The following is a 20,812-nucleotide window of genomic DNA, read 5'->3' as shown; positions in this document are numbered from 1 at the left end:
GGCTTGTAAGGAGGAGGAATGAACCAGACTTCTTTTTCTTTGGAGGTGACTGAATTGATTTTCTCCTGAGAATCAGCTCGATCGGGTACTCGACCACCTACTCGGTCAAGTGAGTGGTCGAGTGGTACGTTGAATTCAATGGTGTGTTCATCCTGAGTTTCTTCCTGTTGGAAACCCTCCCCTTCCTGAATTCCACTGTCCTCAATGTTGGGATGTGCTCCTAGCCGTGTTGGTAAGACTCTTCCACTGCGAAGATTGATAGCACTGGCAAATTCAGTAGTTTGTACAATGGATGTGCCCTTGTGATGGTCATTCTTTGAGGCAGAAGCTTGGTGGTTCTCCATAGTCACAATCCTGGATGTCAGTGTGTCATACTTGGCATGAAGTTCACTGTAAATATCATCTATCCTCTTGTTCAGCTCAGCAATCCTGTTTGTTGTCTCAATCTTGCCTTGTGTTTGCCCAATCAACAACTGTTGCATCATTGCTCTTAAGTCTTGTTCCTGGCCTTGGTTAGTCTGAAACCCTGGTGGGGGACACAATTGGGGCTGGAACACTTGGTGTTGTTGCTTGCGGATGTAGTTTTGTTGCTGTTGAGATTGAGGAGGTGGATAGACCTGGTCTTGAGGGTTGGCCACATTGGTGCTCCTATAAGAGAGATTGTTGTTCTTGAAACCTCCTTGGTTGTAGCCTTTGAATCCTCCCTGGTTCTGCATGTAGCACAACTCAGCAAATTCAGGCTCCCCCTCTTGAACTGGAGCTTCCTCTTCACCAATGAAGTGAATGGACTTGGATTGGCTGAGGAGGATCTTGTCAAGCTTCTCATTGACCATCTTCAAATCCTTCTTATACTTGTCCTCTTGATCAGTTGAGGAGCTCCTTATGGTCCTATCATAGTCCTCATTATAATTGCCATCAGATTGAGCAAGATTCTCAACTAATTCCCATCCTTCTTCCACATTCTTGTTGAGGAAGTTGCCATTAGAGGCTGTGTCAAGAAGCATTCTTATCTTGGGAAGCACTCCTCTATACAAGGTGCTTAGAAGTGACTCATTGCTGAAGCCATGGTGAGGACACTGAGTTTGGAATCCTTTAAACCTCTCCCAAGCTTCACAAAAGCTCTCATTATTCCTTTGAGCAAACCCAGAAATCTCATTCCTCAGCCTAGCAGTCCTTGCATTGGAGAAGAACTTGGCCAGAAAAGCTTTCTTGCATGCATCCCATGTGGTGATAGCTCCAGTAGGAAGAGTCTTCTCCCAAAGGTGAGCTTTGTCTCCAAGAGAAAATGGGAAGAGCCTTAATTTGAATCCATCTTCACTCACTCCATTGATCTTAGTGAGTCCACATATTCTGTCAAACTCATCAAGGTGATCTAGTGGATCCTCCATTGGCAACCCATGAAACTTGTTTGCTTGTATCATTGAGATCAATCCACTCTTGATCTCAAAGTTATTGTTTGCTACTGAAGGTGGCACAATTCCAGCCCTTTGGTTGTGGGTATTGGGTGCATCTCCTGCACCAATGTGCCTTGGTCTTTGCTCATGGATAGCTTGTTGCTCCATGATGTCTTGACCTTGTTGTTGTTGAACTACTCTTCCTTGCTTATGTCTCAAACCCTTTTGTAGCCTGTGGATGTTGTCAATAGGCTGTTGAAGACTATCTTTGCCTTTTGACCTTGTGTGCATCAACAAACTCTACTACAGACTCGAACAGGTACACGGTCGAGCGCAGGCTCGAGTGGGTGGTCGAGTCGACTGGGAAGTAATGGCTAATTTGATCCGGCTTCTGGCTCGATCAAGTGCTCGATCACAGCTCGGTCGAGTGGTGGTCGAGTAGGTGGTCGAGTGGGTACCTGAAACACAAAACAGCCAAGCAAAGGAAGATTCCAGTTCAGTAACTTCACAAGTGTTTAAAACGAACTTAATCTTAGACTAATAATGATCCTAAATGTCACAAAACACACTCAAATGGGCAACGGCGCCAAATTGAAACTGACTTTCTTTGTGGTGTATGAATGAATGATGTATGGAATGATGATGTATGGAATGAATAGAAGTCAGGGTGTTTCAATTCCCCTTATGCAGTTGCAGTATAAGAGGTGTCAATCCTATCTGAGTGATTGTGAACAATTAAGATGTGCATATGAGTCTAAGTCAAGCCAATTGTAAAGATTGTTTGTCACTAACAATCCTAAAATGAGATATGAAATGCAGAAAGTAAAAACAACTAGAACAAGATACTAAATGCAAACAGAACAGACAAATTAAAGCTATAATGAAACTAGAACAGAGATAGAAACTATGCTAATGAACTAATGCAAGACAAGTAATGAACAGGAAACTACGTGAATGCAATGGAAATGAAACAGGAATGAAACAAGACAATCACAAATCAAAAACACAAGTTCTGGGGATGAACTCGAGCAGCACTCGACCGAGTGTAGGTCGAGTACGTGGTCGAGCTAGACTTAAACGTGAAAACAGAGCAACACAAGAAAAACAGAGCAATGCTAAAACCAATCAAACAACAAGCAAGCAATGATATTTAGACTAAGATTTCAATAAACAAAGAAGGCCTTGAGGAGGGATTCATGGGCTGAGCTAATCATTGTGGTTATCTAACTTGGTCAACAAATCTCAAGCAAACATTGAGCTGATCTCTAGACATACTATTCTAAGACATGTTTAATCCACTCTCATGGCAAGAAACAATCAAACCTATGCATTTCTAGACTTGTTCTCACAAAGAAAAGAATCTACACAAGCAGGCATTAAGCAATACATCTCAAACCAAACAAGACTTCTAATCTCTTAGCAAGCCTAATGGTAAGCTCTAGATCTAGCCTTATCTATGCTCCTTAGACATTGGTGTGATGCTAAGATGCTTGAAATCAAACCCTACCTTCTCAGATATAGGATCAGCATTAAGATCATCTAGCCTAGAAGAGATCTACAACAATCAAGCTTGACCAAATCAAACAAACCACAAGATCAACCCAGCCTAACCCATCCTCAAGGTCCTAAACAAACTACTCACAAGAACACATGGTGAAATATGTCAAAAACCCAGAAAATAATGAAACTTGCATCATTAGAAAGATGAAACAGAGATCTACAATATTGATGAAGGAATAAAACTCGAAATCTTAATACTTTGAAAGTTATGAAACAAACAAAATATAAGAATCTAGTCTTTCTCTCTCAAACAAGTACAAAATCTAAAAATAAAAGAAAGTGCAAAAGGAATAAAATCTAAAAAAGGTAAAAACTAGGTTTTAGACTCTCTAAAAAGCTGGACTCTTTGGTGGCTGCAGGTACAAGGGCCTTATATAGGAGGTGAGGTGGAAGCCCTAAAAATACAAAAAGTCAAAGTAGTCAACGGCTCGGTCAACTCGACCAGTGCTCGGTCGAGTGGCTGGTCGAGCTGGCTTCTCTCGTGCATTCTCCACTCGGTCGAGTCCTCCTCAGCACACGGTCGAGTGGTGGTCGAGTGGTGCGGTCGAGTTGGACTCCGGACCTTGATTCTACAGCCTTAACTCTCTTGTTTTCTCCTCAGGATTGCTTCACTTCTCCTCAGCATTGCTTCCATGCTCCTTAAGCTCCAAAATCACCTGTTTATGCATGAAAAGATGCAAATGCAATGCAACTATACTCTAATGCATGATTAGTCCTAAAGCTACACAATAATGGCCTAAATGGATAGCAAAAGATGCAAAAGTTGTGAATAAACTAAGGGAAAACAAGGTAAAATATATGAACATCAGGAGGGTGTCGATCGACACCAATATTCTCTGGTTCGACCATTTCGATTTAATTATCGATTTGGACCGGTTTGGTTTAGAGAAAACCGTTGAACCGAGGTATTAAAGTGAGGAAACGACCTAGATCATGTTTTGTTGTTGTCTCGCCGCTGAAACAGAGAGAAAAAGAAGAGAAAAGTGTGTTCTTGAGTTTTGTGAGTTTTTGTGAGATTTCAAAGCCTTCTGGGTGAGATCTTACTGTGGGAGTGAGGATCCGAGGCTAGGAACGTGTGAGAGGCTTACTGGGAGTGTGGGATTCGTCATTGTTTGTCAGAATCTTCCTGCAAAGAGGTGAGAGCATGACCATGGCTAATCTAAGCCTGTGATTCCTTGTTCTTGCTTGTTTGTTGCTGTTTTTGTGTGTTTCTTTGCTGGGATTGATTGCTACAAGTTCCTAAGGACGTATTTGGCTTGGATTTTGAGTATTGGACAATGGGGGGAGTTTTGTGAGCGAGATTTGACTCTCGGTTTCGTGCGGATGGCAGTTGGAGAGGTAGTGCCGATCGACACCAGTGAAGCAACATCGATCGACACTGTGGGGTAGTGTCGGTCGACACCAAGGCCAATGTCGGTCGACACTTTGCTGGTGGCGGTCGACACTTTGCTGGTGGCGGTCGACACCTCCCTTCCAGCGAGATGATGTTTGTTTTCCTGGTTTGTATGTTTGTGTGTGTTGATTGTTTGGACATTGGGATTACAGTTGCTTGTGTGTATTGCCCAGTAGATGGGAGGATTGCCTCACTGAGTGTTTATCAAATATTCATACATCTCAATTTGTGTTTTTTGTGCAGGTAAAGTCAAAGTGTGATCGTGGAATCAAGGCAATGAAGAGGAGGATGTTCTATGAACTCGATTGAATGTTGTCTGGCATTGCTAGGTTGCTAGATTTGAGTCATTATAAACATGGCTAGGTTGCTGGTTTTGTGCTTCCTGTTGCTTGGTATTTGGATATTTATATTGGTTTACTATTGGATATTTATTGGATATTGGTATTGATTATATTTCCGCTGTTGGTTGTGATTCTGGTTAGGTGGCTAGTGGGTATGGGACCGCTAGTTGTAGTTTATTTATTATTATTATTATTATTATTTATTTATTTTTTAAAAAAACGGGTCGGTCGTTTCAGTTTGGTATCAGAGCCCTTACGGTTCTAGGTTTGGGTTCACTAGGTTTCTGTTGTTGATGTTTGGATTGCATGCTTTGGTTGATTATGTAAGTTAGTAAATTTTGTGTGGCATGAAGTCCTAGAACATCCTCTTCGAGCCTATAGTGTGATTCCACGATGAGTTTATGTTTTTGTGGTTTTGTGTTATGTTAAGGTTGCTTGTTAGCCGCTGTTCTTGGAAGTGCAGTGGTTACATGTGTTTGAGTTTTTGGTCGTGGACGTGGGCGTTGTCGTGGTCGTGGTCGAGCGGGTTTCTAGGGCCAGCAAGTTTGTGGTCCAGAGTTCCACGAGGAGGTACGCCATAGGATCGCAAGCGTATCAGGAGGGACCAGAGGGGGTTAGCCGGTGAGCGTGCCAGGGGTGCTGGGAACCCAAGTGTGGGGTTGCAGTAGGTGGAGCCCAAGGTCGAGATGATCGCTTGGCGGATCTGTTGGCGTGCTGTGGGAGCGGTTACCGAGATGGGTACCAGTGCAGGCTCCAGTTGTACCGCATGTGGCGGGGTGCAGCCGAGGGCTGCGGATGTTGAGGATTAGCCATCTTTTGTTAGGAGGATGGAGCAGTATAGTTGACCGGTACGAGATTTTTCTCGAGAGGTATTGAGCCTAAAGGGGCAGATAGGTGGTCATATGTAGTTGGATCAAATACTTCTCTGTTTGATGGGTAATCCAGGTTGATATGAGAAGTTGAGTGGGCAGGTGTAACATTGCAATGTTATACTTGGACCACAGGGTTCTATGACCAGAGCGGTTATGAGTGTGTGGCTGTTGCACCATGATTGTGAGGTCGGTGGAGGTGGAGTCCCGGGAAGGGGAGTTGCAGAAAGTTTGAGCCGGAAAAGGCATGTTTGCCAGATACATAAGTTTATGAGAAGCCTTCATGGCAGGAGAATCTAATCGTTGCGACGATAATGGATTAAGTTCATTGGAAATGGACAGGATTGCTAGATTCAGGGTTTTGGTAAGCTTGCTGAGGGAAACAAGGTAGGTGGTTTGAGTTGGCGGCTTGGAAAGCATTTGATGCGGTGAATCAGAATATGCGAACATATGGTACTTGTTTGTTTTATTACGCTCATATTGATGATTTGTTGTGGAGAATTGCTAAGCGGAAAGCTAATTTTGTAATAAGCAATCTTGTGGATAAGAGGTGTTGATATTCGGGTGGTGGTGAGTTTATGTCTGCATACTTGATTATTAGTCTAGTAGAGCTGAGGAAGAAAATAGGGGATTCTTACGTCTTATCACTTCACTGTGGGGAGCGTCTGTGTTGTTCGTCAAGTAGAAGGAAGAGGTATGGCTTTATGAGTTCGTGGCGTTGTCGTTGGGTTGACAAATGAGCCAGCAGTGTTTATGAGGTTGATGAACAGCGTGTTTCAGGAGTTTCTGGATGTGTTTGTCATCATCTTCATCGACGATATCCTCGTTTATTCCAAGAGTCCTGAGGAGCATGCAATGCATTTGAGGGCAGTTCTGGAGAAGCTGCGGGAGCAGAAGTTGTTTGCCAAGTTGAGCAAGTGCAGTTTCTAGCAGCATGAAATGGGTTTTCTGGGTCACATAGTTTCAGCAGATGGGGTTTCTGTAGATCCGGAGATGATTCAGGCTATTAGAGATTAGATTAGACCGCAGAATGCCACAGATATCAGGAGTTTCCTTGGGTTGGCAGGTTATTACAGGAGGTTTGGGCAGGGCTTTGCAAGCAACGTCCTATGACTAAGTTGAAAGGGAAGTATGTTCCTTTTGTGTGGTCACAGGAGTGCGAGGAGGGCTTTGCAAGCCTGAAGGAGATGTTGACTACTACTTCAGTATTGGCTTTGCCTGAGCAGGGAGAACCCTATGTGGTGTATACAGATGCATCCAGAGTTGGTTGGGGTGTGTGTTGATGCAGCATGGGAAGGTGATTGCCTATGTTTCGCGGTAGTTGTGGAAGCAAGAGGACAATTATCCTACTCATGACTTGGAGATGGATGCTGTAGTTTTTGCCTTGAAGATTTGGAGATCTTATCTTTTTGGTGCAAAGGTACAGGTGTTTACAGATCATAAGAGCCTGAAGTATATATTCACTCAGCCCAAGATGAACTTGAGGCAGAGGCGGTGGATATAGCTGGTGGCGGATTATGATCTGGAGATAGCTTATCCACATGGTAAGGCTAACCTGGTTGCAAATGCTCTGAGTCGGAAGAGGGCAGCTTCGACTCAGGAGCAGGATATGGATTCTCTGGTAGGAGAGATAAGTGCTTTGAGTTTGTGTGCGGTTTCTCATGAGCCGTTGGGCTTGGCTGCAACTGATAGAGCGGATTCGTTGAGCAGAGTGCGTTTGGCTCAGGAGAATGATTTGGGGCTGGTGAATGCCTCGAAGGCTGTTGATTATGAATATCAGGTCTCAGTTAATGGTACTATTTTGGTACATGGGCGGATTTGTGTGCCTAAGGATTAGGAGTTGAGGCAGGAGATCCTGAGAAAGCCTCATGCGAGCATTCTCTATTCATCCAGGAGCGAGTAAGATGTATCGTGACCTCAAGAGGTACTATCATTGGGTCGGGATGAAGAAGGATGTGGATAGCTTGGTCGCGAGGTGTGATGTGTGTCAGATAGTGAAGGCTGAGCATCGGGTACCAGGTGGATTGCTGAAGAGTCTTCCCATTCCAGAGTGAAGTGGGATATGATTACTATGGACTTCGTGGTTGGTTTACCAGTGTCCAGGACGTTTGATGCTATTTGGGTCATTGTGGACCGGCTGAACAAGTCGGCACATTTTCTAGCTATTAAGAAGACTGATGGAGCAGCAGTCTTGGCTTAGAAGTATGTGAAGAAGATAGTCAGGTTGCATGGGGTGCCAGTGAGCATTGTGTCTGATAGGAATTCCAAGTTCACTTCGGTGTTCTGGAGGGCATTTCAGGCAGAGATGGGCACTAAGGTGCATATGACTACAACTTATCATCCCCAGACAGATGGACAGTCAAAGAGGACGATCCAGATGTTCGAGGATTTGCTGAGGATGTGTGTGCTGGATTGGGGTGGCCATTGGGCAGATCATTTGAGCTTGGTAGAGTTTGCTTACACCAACAGTTACCAGGCGAGTATTGGGATGGCTCCTTATGAGGCTTTGTATGGGAGGCCGTGTCGTACAAAGTTATGCTGGACTCAGGTGGGGGAGAGGAGTATGTACGGGGCAGATTTTGTTCAGGAGACCTCAGAGAAGATTCAGGTTCTCAAGCTGAACATGAAGGAAGCTCAGGATCGGCAGAGGAGTTATGCCGATAGGAGGAGGAGAGATCTTGAGTTTCAGGTTGGAGATAGAGTGTACCTCAAGATGGCCATGTTGCAGGGTCCGAACAGGTCATTGATTGAGACTAAGTTGAGTCTGAGGTATATAAGTCCGTTCAGAGGGATTGAGCGGGTTGGACCAGTGGCATATAGACTAGAGTTAACAGAGGTTATACGAGCATTCCATAAAGTTTTCCATGTGTCTATGTTGCGGAAGTGCCTCCGTGAGGATGGTCAGTTCTTGGTTAAGATTCCTGAGGATCTTCAGCCTAACATGACTTTGGAGGCGAGACCAGTGTGGGTGCTCGAAAGGAGGATCAAGAAACTTCGGAAGAAGAAGATTTGAAAAGACATGACCCGTTTTTTTTAATAACAAATAATAATAATATATAAACTACAAGTAGTCGTCCCATACCCACTAGCGACCTAACCACAATCACAACTAACCGCGGAAATAAACAATACCAATAATCAATAAATATCCAATAATAAACTATTATTATAACATAATTAATCTCGAATAATTCAACAACAGGAAACATAGAACCAGCAACCTAGCAATGTTTGTAATGACCCAAATCTAGCAACCTAGCAATGCCAGACAACAAACAATCGAGTCCCTAGAACATCCTCCTCTTCATTGCCTTGATTCCACGATCACAGTTTGCCTTTACCTGCACCACAAACACAAATTGAGATGCATAAGTATTTGATAAATACTCAGTGAGGCAATCCTCCCATCTACTGGGCTATACACACAAGAAATAAGACCTCTCATGCCACAAACAACAACAATAAAACAAACCAGGAACATGCACAAGTGACCCGACAAAATCTGGTTACTGTCAGAAGGGTCTCGACCGATACCAGAAGGTGTTGACCGACAATGGACATCTGGTGTCGACCAACACCACTTGGGTGTCGACCGACACCTGCTTGACACCCCCAAAACCCTAACGGTGTCGACCGACACCTCCACATGGTGTCGACCGAAACCTCCACATGGTGTCGACCGAAACCACTGTCGAGCAGTGATTTCCTTCAAATAGAACCTCTGAATCTCGCCTCCAAACTTCTCCTTTTCGTCCCACACGATCCCAGGAACGAATCCAAGCCTCAGGAGCTACAAAAAACTCACAAACAACCAAAATAAACAACCCAACAACACACAATATCACATAAACAGAGATCTTAGCTTAGATAAGCCATGTTCATGCACTCACCTTAGCCAACAAAGAGATCTAAGCCCAAAAGACGAAGCTACCACCACAAAAACCTTCCCACCACGTTTCTAGCCTTGGATCTTCACTCTCACAGCAAGATCTCTCCAAAAACACCTTCAAATCTCACAAACTCTCTCTAAAACCTCAAGAACATTTTCTCTCCTTTTCTATGTGTATTTTTCTCAAAAACGGCTTAAGACAAAAACAACCACGACCTAGGTCGTTTTCTCCCTTAAATAACTCGGTTAGATGGTTTTTCCTAAACCAAACCAGTCCAAAACAATAATTAAATCAATCTGGTCGAACCAGAATAAGTGGTGTCGACCGACACCACCATGAGTGTCGATCGACACCCACCCCCAAAACGCTAAGTTTTGGTTCGCAGGCGTTACAAGATTCCTTTGATGAGTGTCCTTTGGGACTGTGATGGTGTTGAGGAGCACACTTCGGAGCTAAAGGCGAGGATGAAGGCAAGGTTCAAGAAGTGGTTCGAGAAGCAGGTCACGACTTTAACTTGTCTAGCCTAGTCCTAGTTGTAGTCCATGGCTGGAGCGGGAATGGAGGATTCTAGCCCATCTCTCTTGTTTTACTTGGTCGCTTAGGGGTGGTTGGTTGTGCGACTAAGTAACAAGATGAGGTGGTGCTCGGGGTACAAAATTTCCATGAGGCAGTGTTTGAGGGAAGGTTTCCTGAAATAGAAGTTTCTAAAAGAGGAAAGTTTCCAGAAGTGAAAAGTCTAAAAATGGAAAGTTTTATGTGAGTTAAAATTTGTCCACTTTTGGTGTTTGTAAGCCTTGTAGAGGCTTGTGTGGCCTTGGTTGCGGGCTGTTTAGCCGTGTGTGGCCTTTGTGGCGGGCTGTTTAGCCATTGCGTGGCTTTTGTGGCGGGCTGTTTAGCCAGATGTGTGGCATTTGTGGCTGGCTTTTCAGCCAGATGTGTGGCCTTTGTGGCGGGCTGTTTATCTATATGTGTGGCCTTTGTGGCGGGCTGTGTTTTCAGAGTTACCTGTCTAGGAGGTCCTTCGCGACGAGTGGTCTTTGTGACGGTCAATCGGGACGAGTGGCCTTTGTGGCAGTCCTGTTTAGGAAATTTGTTTGGCCTTTGTGGCCCTCCTGTTTAGGACATTTATTTTTCCTTGGTGGCGATCCTGTTTAGGGCATTTGTTTGGCCTTTGTGGTGGCCTGTGGGGTAGTGAGATGATCCTTGTGTGGTCATGAGGTATTCCAGTGAGGGGATATGTGGTTGGTAGGACATTGTGTTGTCTTACGCAAGCCACGGGAAGGTAACCTGGTTAGGGATAGGACTCAGGCGTGTTCAGAATTGATTGCTCGCGACTCTTGGGGGTCTTCGGTTCTCCTGGTACTGCTATACTCTAAGACTTTATGGCCTGAGAGTATAGTTGGTATATCGACTTCAGATGATGATCTGGGGGCGCACTGTAGGGTGGCGACCCGAGAGACGAGTATTGCACTTTCTTATACATTATGGCATGCGGGCTTAGGGCCGATGAGGAGCCAATATTATGGCATGCAGGCTTCGGTCTAATGAGGAGCCAATAAAAACTCAAGGTTTAGGCCTCTAAGTAAAGGAAAGTCCAAAAGTCGATAGCAAATAATGCCTGGAACGTGAATCTATCGCCTAGAGGTGACCTTTCGTAGATCGGTCGGAAGAGTGCGGGCTGTGGATACGGTTGCACTGGAGTCCTTGGCTGATGGTTGTTTGGGATTCGAGGACAAATCTATGTTGGTGGGGGAGAATTGTAACGCCCACAAACTAAAACTGTGCATTTTGGGGGGAAGGTGTCGATCGACACCAAGGGTGGTGTCGGTTGACCAATATTCTATGGTTTGACCATTTCGATTTAATTATCGATTTGGACCGGTTTGGTTTAGGGAAAACCGTTGAACCGAGGTATTAAAGTGCGGAAACGACCTAGGTCGTGTTTTGTTGTTGTCTCGCCGCTGAAACAGAGAGAAAAAGAAGAGAAAAGTGTGTTCTTGAGTTTTTGTGAGTTTTCAAGGCTTTATGGGTGAGATCTTGCTGTGGGAGTGAGGATCCAAGGCTAGGAACATGTGAGAGGCTTACTGGGAGTGTGGGATTCGTTATTGTTTGTCAGAATCTTCCTGCAAAGAGGTGAGTGCATGACCATGGCTAATCTAAGCCTGTGATTCTTTGTTCTTCCTTGTTTGTTGCTGTTTTTGTGTGTTTCTTTGCTGGGTTTTGAGTATTGGACGATTTGGGGGAGTTTTGTGAGCGAGATTCGACTCTCGCCTTCCTGTGGATCGCAGTTGCAGAGGTAGTGTCGATCAACACCACTTGGTGTCGGTCGACACCAGTGAAGCGGCATCGATCGACACAGTGGGGTAGTGTCGGTCGACACAGTGGGGCAGTGTCGGTCGACACCAAGGCCAGTGTCAGTCGACACTTGGTTGGTGTCGGTCGACACCTCCCTTCCAGCAAGATGATGTTTGTTTTCCTGGTTTGTATATTTGTTTGTGTTGATTGTTTGGACATTGGGATTACAGTTGCTTGTGTGTATAGCCCACTAGATGGGAGGATTGCCTCACTGAGTGTTTATCAAATACTCATGCATCTCAATTTGTGTTTGTGGTGCAGGTAAAGGCAAAGTGTGATCACGGAATCAAGGCAATGAAGAGGAGGATGTTCTAGGGACTCGATTGGATGTTGTCTGGCATTGCTAGGTTGCTAGAGTTGAGTCATTAGAAACATGGCTAGGTTGCTGGTTTTGTGCTTCCTGTTGCTTGGTATTTGGATATTGTTTATGTTATTATATTGATTTACTATTGGATATTTATTGGATATTAGTATTGGTTATTTTTGCTGTTGGTTGTGATTGTGGTTAGGTGGCTAGTGGGTATGGGACCACTAGTTGTAGTTTATTTATTATTATTATTATTATTATTATTATTATTATTATTATTATTATTATTATTTATTAAAAAAAAAAACGGGTCGGGTTGTTTGAGACACTTGGAAATTAGACAATTTTCCTAACTTTAACTTCTTTGAGAATAATGAAATATTGAACCAATCAATAACATGTGCAGAAACAAATGTTCAAGTTTCTTCGACTTCAGTTGCCACATTCGATACGTTTGCTAGAGCTGGATGGTTATGTTCGACCTTCTTCCTTTGAATGAACAATTTGAATCTTGCTTGAAGTTCAAGCTTCTTCTTCTTCCTTTGTTTAAAGCAAGTTTTTGAAAAAAGTTTAAGAACTTTGAATTGGCAACTTTACCATTGGAGATGAATTTTTTACTTATATCTTAGGAAAGCTTTTAGTTTTGAATTTGTATTTTTTTTTTCTCATAAAAATAATGTTAACATATTTCTTTACATCTTTACCAGTGGAGATGCCCTTACCCTCGATGACGGTCCTTCCAATCTTTACGCTTGATATGAGCCCTTTTTTTTACTATATTATACTTTCGTTTCCCTTTAATTGTTGTGTTGTGTTGGATTTGATCTTCTTACACTGATTCTGTTCAGGTTGAAAAATAATAAGTAGAACTTCAAACAAGATAATGACTGATCCCATGTATGGAAGTGGACAAAGGACAATGTTGGTGATTAAAACGAAATATCCAGATAACAAGATACATATAACAGATCAATATTGAAAGACATGATCCTCCTATGGCATTGTTTTTAGTTCAAGCCAAATCTGTAACACCAGTTCGATCTGATTTTTTAAGTAAACGGAAAGAAGCACATAACTGAGTTTATCATCAAATCAATATGGTTACAAAACGATTTGAACTATTTGATTCAACCAAAAGCAAAATATATGTTGTCTACAAACATTATTTTGACATGTTTATATGACACAATCACTCTGTTGGACAAGGATAAGAATAAAGAGTTTTTGAGGGAACTTATTAATTAGAATCCTTGCGTTTTCTTCCGAGTATTGAAGCTCTCTCTAATCTACGCCCACCTGTTTTCCACTTCTTGAAAGCTGTCGATGACAGGTGAGCTGCTTCGTACACTTTCAAAAGTTCACATAACCAAAAAAAACAAAAGATTGTTAAAGTTACAAGCTTTATTATAGTTTTAGATAGTTAAACACAATTCAGCACCATGGCAAAAACGATAAGGCTTACAGTTTGTTTCTTCTTTTGTTAAAAACGACAAGTACTTGGAAGCTGTTATATGAGCTGCTGTGTATACTTTTGTCAGTGCCTCCTTGTATCTGATCTTAAACGCAGTCGATAGCAAGATCCCAAGTGTTCTATCTGTAACCCTGTTTAGACCAAAAACCAGAATGACTACCACAGCAAAGCGTTTTTACTTTCATCCACACAATGTAACTAATCTGGTTTTCATCTACTTCACAAATTAGACAAACTTGATTGATATATTCATCCCTGATTCACAATTTAATCTTGCTACCAGAGCTATATTTCTCAAGGATTATACAGCAAATTGACACCAAAAAACAATCCGACTTTTGTTCTGACAACATAAAAAATGAGGGGGAGGCAAGTGGACAGAGTCTTAAAAAGGAACTCACAGTGGCTCGAACTTGCATCCGAATTCATAGAAGTATGGACAGCGAGATCTAAGATCGACATATGCTGCATCAGCCTGAACTTCAAGCCTCGTCCTGCAATAAATATATAAAGCCATGAAAAAGACTACAACAGGGCGGAAGAAAACAAACTCCTTAGAGGAAACTATCTGAAATGTTAACCAATTCATGGAGCAAAGAGAACCAACCACTAAGAAAAGAAGGAAAAGAGATAATCAAATTGACAAGCNTCACTCTGTTGGACAAGGATAAGAATAAAGAGTTTTTGAGGGAACTTATTAATTAGAATCCTTGCGTTTTCTTCCGAGTATTGAAGCTCTCTCTAATCTACGCCCACCTGTTTTCCACTTCTTGAAAGCTGTCGATGACAGGTGAGCTGCTTCGTACACTTTCAAAAGTTCACATAACCAAAAAAAACAAAAGATTGTTAAAGTTACAAGCTTTATTATAGTTTTAGATAGTTAAACACAATTCAGCACCATGGCAAAAACGATAAGGCTTACAGTTTGNATGTTTTATGGAATATAACCGGTACATACTGCAACAAGGTAGTAGTAACAAATCGAGATCAGATTCCTAATTTGACAAGAGAGCCACAAGCAAAATCTATATCTATTATAATGGAGAAGAAAGGTGAGAACCTCTTCTTCAACAAGTATGTCGTCAATATCATAGTACTTTGACATTCTCTAACGCAGGTTCCACACCAGTGTTATATCAGTGTTGGTTGGATCAATCTGAAACGCAAGGAGTATCATATCAGTGTTGCAACACCATAACACATCAAGTAATTAGACATAACATCATATCAAAAGCATTAACTTAAACAACAACTACGGCTCTATCATATCATATAATGAAGCTTAACGAATCTACCAAATACTATAATTGATGATTTGAGTGAATAATGTTACACAAAGAATCACATGTGTAAACATGAGTAGCATTAAACATAGTCAAAGATGCAGAATATTTACAAGTTAAGAGAACTACTATACATTTTATTCAGCTTCAACAGTTAGAAGTGAACCACGAAAGTAACAAACAACAAGGTGATTACGACAAATGGGTTGCATTACGACAAACCTGACAGATCTCAGACATAAGTTTATCTAGAAATTAGATATAAACAAACACAGAAAACCTCATAACATCAAAGAACTTCAATCTTTGCTTCACCAACATCAAATCAATTTCTATCACAGCTTTAGAGACTAAAAACAGTTGAAGACACACACACTAATCAGATAAAGCACTAAACCAAACACTTAAAACGTTTATAATAAAAGTATCATTGATACTGTATCAAACCCGATCAAAGACTTCAAAGTATCAAACCTCACCAACAAAACACAGAAACTAAAAAGTACATAAACGAATGACCCATTAAACGAATGACCCATAAGCAACATCACATAAGAATCGATAGAGATGTACCTTCAAAGGTCACATAAGATTCGATAGAGCTTCACGTTCCCGTAGATGAGACCCAACCCGAAAGCCAAAGCCGATAGAGCTTCGGAATCTAATTCGATGTGTTAAACTCAGACCTAATTCAATGATACACAAAACAAAAGACTCGATTGATAGATTGAGAAATTTGATCGGAGAGACAGATAGAGATTGATTGTCAAAAATCTAATTTCTCCCCAAATTTAGTAACCCTAGATTTTTAGAAAGTTGTCCACACGGGTCATAGGTAAAATTTGATCTTTTGACCAATTGGACCATTTGATTATTAGTCCACACTATCCCCGGGCCATTTGTAATTGAAAGGTATTTTAAAAAAATGATATAGAAAAATATATATTTTTGAAATTTCTTCTTGAATTATACACTAGTTGTATTTTTATTGATTCATATATTTATCATTTTTTTCTGTTTGACAAAAATATATATATATATATATATATGTGTATTACCTAATATATTATTTTAAAAGTAAAACAAAATGTTTTAAAAGTTTTCTTATTAACAACCAAAACATTTTTTTATTAACAATACCGCTAGTAGTTTTTTCACCAATCAAACATTATTTCGTATCACTTATTTACATAAACCGTACTTGTCCCGCAAATATTTTTCTCCCGCACGTACTGTTGTTGAACCGTACCGCACAATAAAAATGCTTTTCCCGTACAACCAAATATGATGTTACACATTCGGACCCTTAAAATCAACTTACCCTTTCTCTTTGACCTTTCTCTTCTCTTAAGTGTATTTGAAAATTTGAAAACCCTATGTAAAAAACAAAAAAGGCAATTCGTCAGTTCCAAATTGAAAATTAGGGTTTTCAAAAAGATTCACACGATTCATTTAAAACAGATAAAGTATTTAAAAAATCGACGGTAAAATTGAGTGAAGGAGCTAAAAGAGAGGAACTAGCATTTTTGAGGGATACATAAGAAGTTCGGAGAAGAACTCTAATTTGTGTTGTGTGTGGGATTCGATGAAAACAGAAGACTAGACAATTCGAAAACGATTTGAAGAAAAATGAAGAAAAGTGAGAGAGAAGCTGTGATTTTTCCGCTTGACCAAGGAAGAAGATGAGAAGCAAAACGGTCGCAGGGGAGCGTAAGAAATTTTTCTTAACACACGGAGCTTTTTAATTAATGGGCCTTATTGTGCCTACATTTAACCATTTAGAAAGAAAAGAAACGCCACAATACACATGAAATTGGATTAAAAAATCAAACCATAAGACACTCTGAGAAACCAAACTCAAAAAAACCTCTCCTATGGCGAACTTCAAATATACACAGACAAAGTAAATCCCGGTTCTGAGGGAAATTAAGGGTTCCTACCAACACATCAATCAATTCCAAAGAACAATTCGTTTCGGACTACTAAGCTAGGGGTATACCGGGAAACAAATTAGGTCTATCGATTGAAATTGAAACAAACCTTGTAGAAAAAAAGGAGAAAACAAAAAACATAAACAAGAGAGGGATTGGGAGCAATATCGAAGAAGATTGCGTTGGAGAGGACTTTGATTAAAAGAGCAAGGTTCAACGAAGAAGAAGTACTGTACCGGCGTTGAAGCTTTTTTATCACTTTGACTCCACCGGGTCGAATTTTATCGATTGGATTGGAACAGCGGGTCGACAAAATTTTTATATCAAGTGAAATAAATTGGTGGGACAATCAAACCTAAAATACAATTTTAGTAATAGATTAAAAAAATTAGTTATTTTTAGAACAAATTAATTCAAAATACAGTTTAGTTAACATTGTTTATGAATATCAATTTTTATGCTAATTAATACTTATAACATCGTAGATTCAATGCAATAACTTAGCGAAAATATGCAATTTAGTGGTTTTTAGAGAATAAGTATATGATCATTGCTTTATAGTAGTAGTCAAGCCAAATTTTTCAAAAAAAAAAAAAGCGAAAAAGATATACAGAAGAAGTTTAATATAAGTACAAGTGGTAATTTTATATAATGAAACTCGACATTACAAGCAATGCAGCGAACCAAATAGTCACTCTATTTGCTGTTTTATGTAATAAAACCGGTACATACTGCAACAAGGTAGTAGTAACAAATCAAAATCAGGTTCCTAATTTGACAAGAGAGCCACAAACAAAATCTATATTTATTATAATGGAGAAGAATGGTGAACTTCTTCTTCAACAAGTATGTTGTCAATGTCATAGAACTTTGTCATTCTATAACGCAGGTTCCACACCACAATACCCCTAGAATTGGATTAAAAAAATCAAACCATAAGACACTCTCAGAAACCAAACTCAAGAAACCTCTCCTATGGCGAACTTCAAATGTACACTGACAAAATAAATCCCGGTTCTGAGGGAAACTAAGGGTTCCTACCAACACATCAATCAATTCCACGGAACAATTCGATTTGGATTACTAAGCAAGGGGTATAACGGGAAACAAATTAGGTCTATCGATTGAAATTGAAACCAACCTTGTAAAAGAAAAAGAGAAAACAAAAAAGATATACAAGAGAGGGATTGGGAGCAATATCGAAGAAACTTGCGTTGGAGAGGACTTTGAGTAAAACAGCAAGGATTAACGAAGAAGAAGTATTGTACCGGCGTTGAAGCTTTTTTATCACTCTGGCTCCACCAGGTCGAATTTTATCTATTGGATTGGAATAGCGGGTCGACAAAATTTTTAAATCAAGTGAAATAAATTGGTGGGACAAAAAAATCTTAAATACATTTTTAGTAATAGATTAACCAAATTAGTTATTTTTTAGAACAAATTAATTCAAAATACAGTTTAGTTAACAGTATTTATGAATATCAATTTTTATGGTAACTAATACTTATAACATCGTAGAGTCAATGCAATAACTTAGAGAAAATGTGGAATTTAGTGGTTTTTAGAGAATAAGTATATGATCATTGCTTTACATTAGTAGTCTAGCAAAAAATTTCAAAAAAAAAAAAAGCGAAAAAGATAGACAGAAGAAGTTTAGTATAAGTACAAGTGGTAATTTTATGTAATGAAACTCGACATTACAAGCAATGCAGCAAACCAAATAGTCACTCCATTTGCTGTTTTATGTAATAAAACCGGTACATACTGCAACAAGGTAGTAGTAACAAATCAAAATCAGGTTCCTAATTTGACAAGAGAGCCACAAACAAAATCTATATTTATTATAATGGAGAAGAATGGTGAACTTCTTCTTCAACAAGTATGTTGTCAATGTCATAGAACTTTGTCATTCTATAACGCAGGTTCCACACCACAATACCCCTAGGATTGGATTAAAAAAATCAAACCATAAGACACTCTCAGAAACCAAACTCAAGAAACCTCTCCTATGGCGAACTTCAAATGTACACTGACAAAATAAATCCCGGTTCTGAGGGAAACTAAGGGTTCCTACCAACACATCAATCAATTCAATGGAACAATTCGATTCGGACTACTAAGCTAGGGGTATAACGGGAAACGAATTAGGTCTATCTTTTGAAATTGAAACAATCCTTGTAAAAGAAAAGGAGAAAACAAAAAAGATACACAAGAGAGGGATTGGGAGCAATATCGATGAAACTTGCGTTGGAGAGGACTTTGAGTAAAACAGCAAGGATTAACGAAGAAGAAGTATTGTACCGGCGTTGAAGCTTTTTTATCACTCTGGCTCCACCAGGTCGAATTTTATCTATTGGATTGGAATAGCGGGTCGACAAAATTTTTAAATCAAGTGAAATAAATTGGTGGGACAAAAAAACCTTAAATACATTTTTAGTAATAGATTAACCAAATTAGTTATTTTTTAGAACAAATTAATTCAAAATACAGTTTAGTTAACAGTATTTATGAATATCAATTTTTATGGTAACTAATACTTATAACATCGTAGAGTCAATGCAATAACTTAGAGAAAATGTGGAATTTAGTGGTTTTTAGAGAATAAGTATATGATCATTGCTTTACATTAGTAGTCTAGCAAAAAATTTCAAAAAAAAAAAAAAGCGAAAAAGATAGACAGAAGAAGTTTAGTATAAGTACAAGTGGTAATTTTATGTAATGAAACTCGACATTACAAGCAATGCAGCAAACCAAATAGTCACTCCATTTGCTGTTTTATGTAATAAAACCGGTACATACTGCAACAAGGTAGTAGTAACAAATCAAAATCAGGTTCCTAATTTGACAAGAGAGCCACAAACAAAATCTATATTTATGATAATGGAGAAGAATGGTGAACTTCTTCTTCAACAAGTATGTTGTCAATGTCATAGAACTTTGTCATTCTATAAAGCAGGTTCTACACCACAATACCCCTAGGATTGGATTAAAAAAATCAAACCATAAGACACTCTCAGAAACCAAACTCAAGAAACCTCTCCTATGGCGAACTTCAAATGTACACTGACAAAATAAATCCCGGTTCTGAGGGAAACTAAGGGTTCCTACCAACACATCAATCAATTCAATGGACCAATTCGATTCGGACTACTAAGCTAGGGGTATAACGGGAAACGAATTAGGTCTATCGATTGAAATTGAAACAATCCTTGTAAAAGAAAAGGAGAAAACAAAAAAGATACACAAGAGAGGGATTGGGAGCAATATCGATGAAACTTGCGTTAGAGAGGACTTTGAGTAAAAGAGCAAGGATTAACGAAGAAGAAGTATTGTACCGGCGTTGAAGCTTTTTTATCACTCTGGCTCCACCAGGTAGAATTTTATCTATTGGATTGGAATAGCGGGTCGACAAAATTTTTAAATCAAGTGAAATAAATTGGTGGGACAAAAAAACCTAAAATACATTTTTAGTAATAGATTAAATAAATTAGTTATTTTTTAGAACAAATTAATTCAAAATACAGTTTAGTTAGCTGTATTTATGAATATCAATTTTTATGCTAATTAATACTTATGACATCGTAGAGTCAATGCAATAACTTAGAGAAAATATGCAATTTTGTGGTTTTTAGAGAATAAGTATATGATCATTGCTTTACTGTAGTACTCTAACCAGATTTTTCAAAAAAAAAGAGCGAAAAAGATAAACAGAAGAAGTTTTGTATAAGTACAAGTGGTAATTTCATATAATGAAACTCGACATTACAAGCAATGCAGCAAACATAATAGTCACTCCAGTTGTTGTTTTTTGTAATAAAACCGGTACATACTGTAACAAGGTAGTAGTAACAAATCGTGATCAGGTTACTAATTTGACAAGAGAGCCATAAACAAAATCTTTATCTATTATAATGGAGAAGAATGGTGAACCTCTTCTTCAACAAGTATGTCGTCAATGACATAGTACTTTGTCATTCTCTAACGCAGATTCCACACCACAATACCTCTCGAATTGGAT

The 20,812-nt window shown here is 39.8% G+C and overlaps 1 protein-coding gene and 1 long non-coding RNA gene across 2 annotated transcripts; both read right to left on the bottom strand.

Annotated features, from left to right (window-relative positions):
- LOC104698786 lies at positions 13,164-14,169 on the bottom strand. Its single transcript, XM_010414180.1, has 3 exons — positions 13,982-14,169; positions 13,572-13,711; positions 13,164-13,456 (listed from the first exon to the last, which is right to left on the bottom strand). Exons 1-3 carry the CDS (start codon positions 14,167-14,169, stop codon positions 13,347-13,349), a joined length of 438 nt encoding a protein of 145 aa, XP_010412482.1. The 3' UTR covers positions 13,164-13,346.
- On the bottom strand, positions 14,504-15,750 carry LOC104790622. The gene is made up of 3 exons (XR_768714.2): positions 15,437-15,750; positions 14,641-14,736; positions 14,504-14,537 (listed from the first exon to the last, which is right to left on the bottom strand). It is a non-coding gene; the product is annotated as an uncharacterized LOC104790622 (long non-coding RNA).

The sequence above is a fragment of the Camelina sativa genome, chromosome 6 (assembly GCF_000633955.1).
Source record: "Camelina sativa cultivar DH55 chromosome 6, Cs, whole genome shotgun sequence".
Taxonomy (NCBI): domain Eukaryota; kingdom Viridiplantae; phylum Streptophyta; class Magnoliopsida; order Brassicales; family Brassicaceae; genus Camelina; species Camelina sativa.
The sequence above is the reverse complement of the archived record's forward strand: the minus strand, read 5'-3'. Positions and strand labels throughout refer to the sequence as shown.

Excerpts from the sequence above, each read along its gene's own strand:
- LOC104698786 (XM_010414180.1), bottom strand. The coding sequence starts at position 14,169 with ATGAATTGGTTAACATTTCAGATAGTTTCCTCTAAGGAGTTTGTTTTC. Across the intron at positions 13,712-13,981 it reads GGATGCAAGTTCGAGCCACT|GGTTACAGATAGAACACTTG; the intron begins GTGAGTTCCTTT and ends TGGTCTAAACAG. Across the intron at positions 13,457-13,571 it reads AACAAAAGAAGAAACAAACT|TGTACGAAGCAGCTCACCTG; the intron begins GTAAGCCTTATC and ends AACTTTTGAAAG.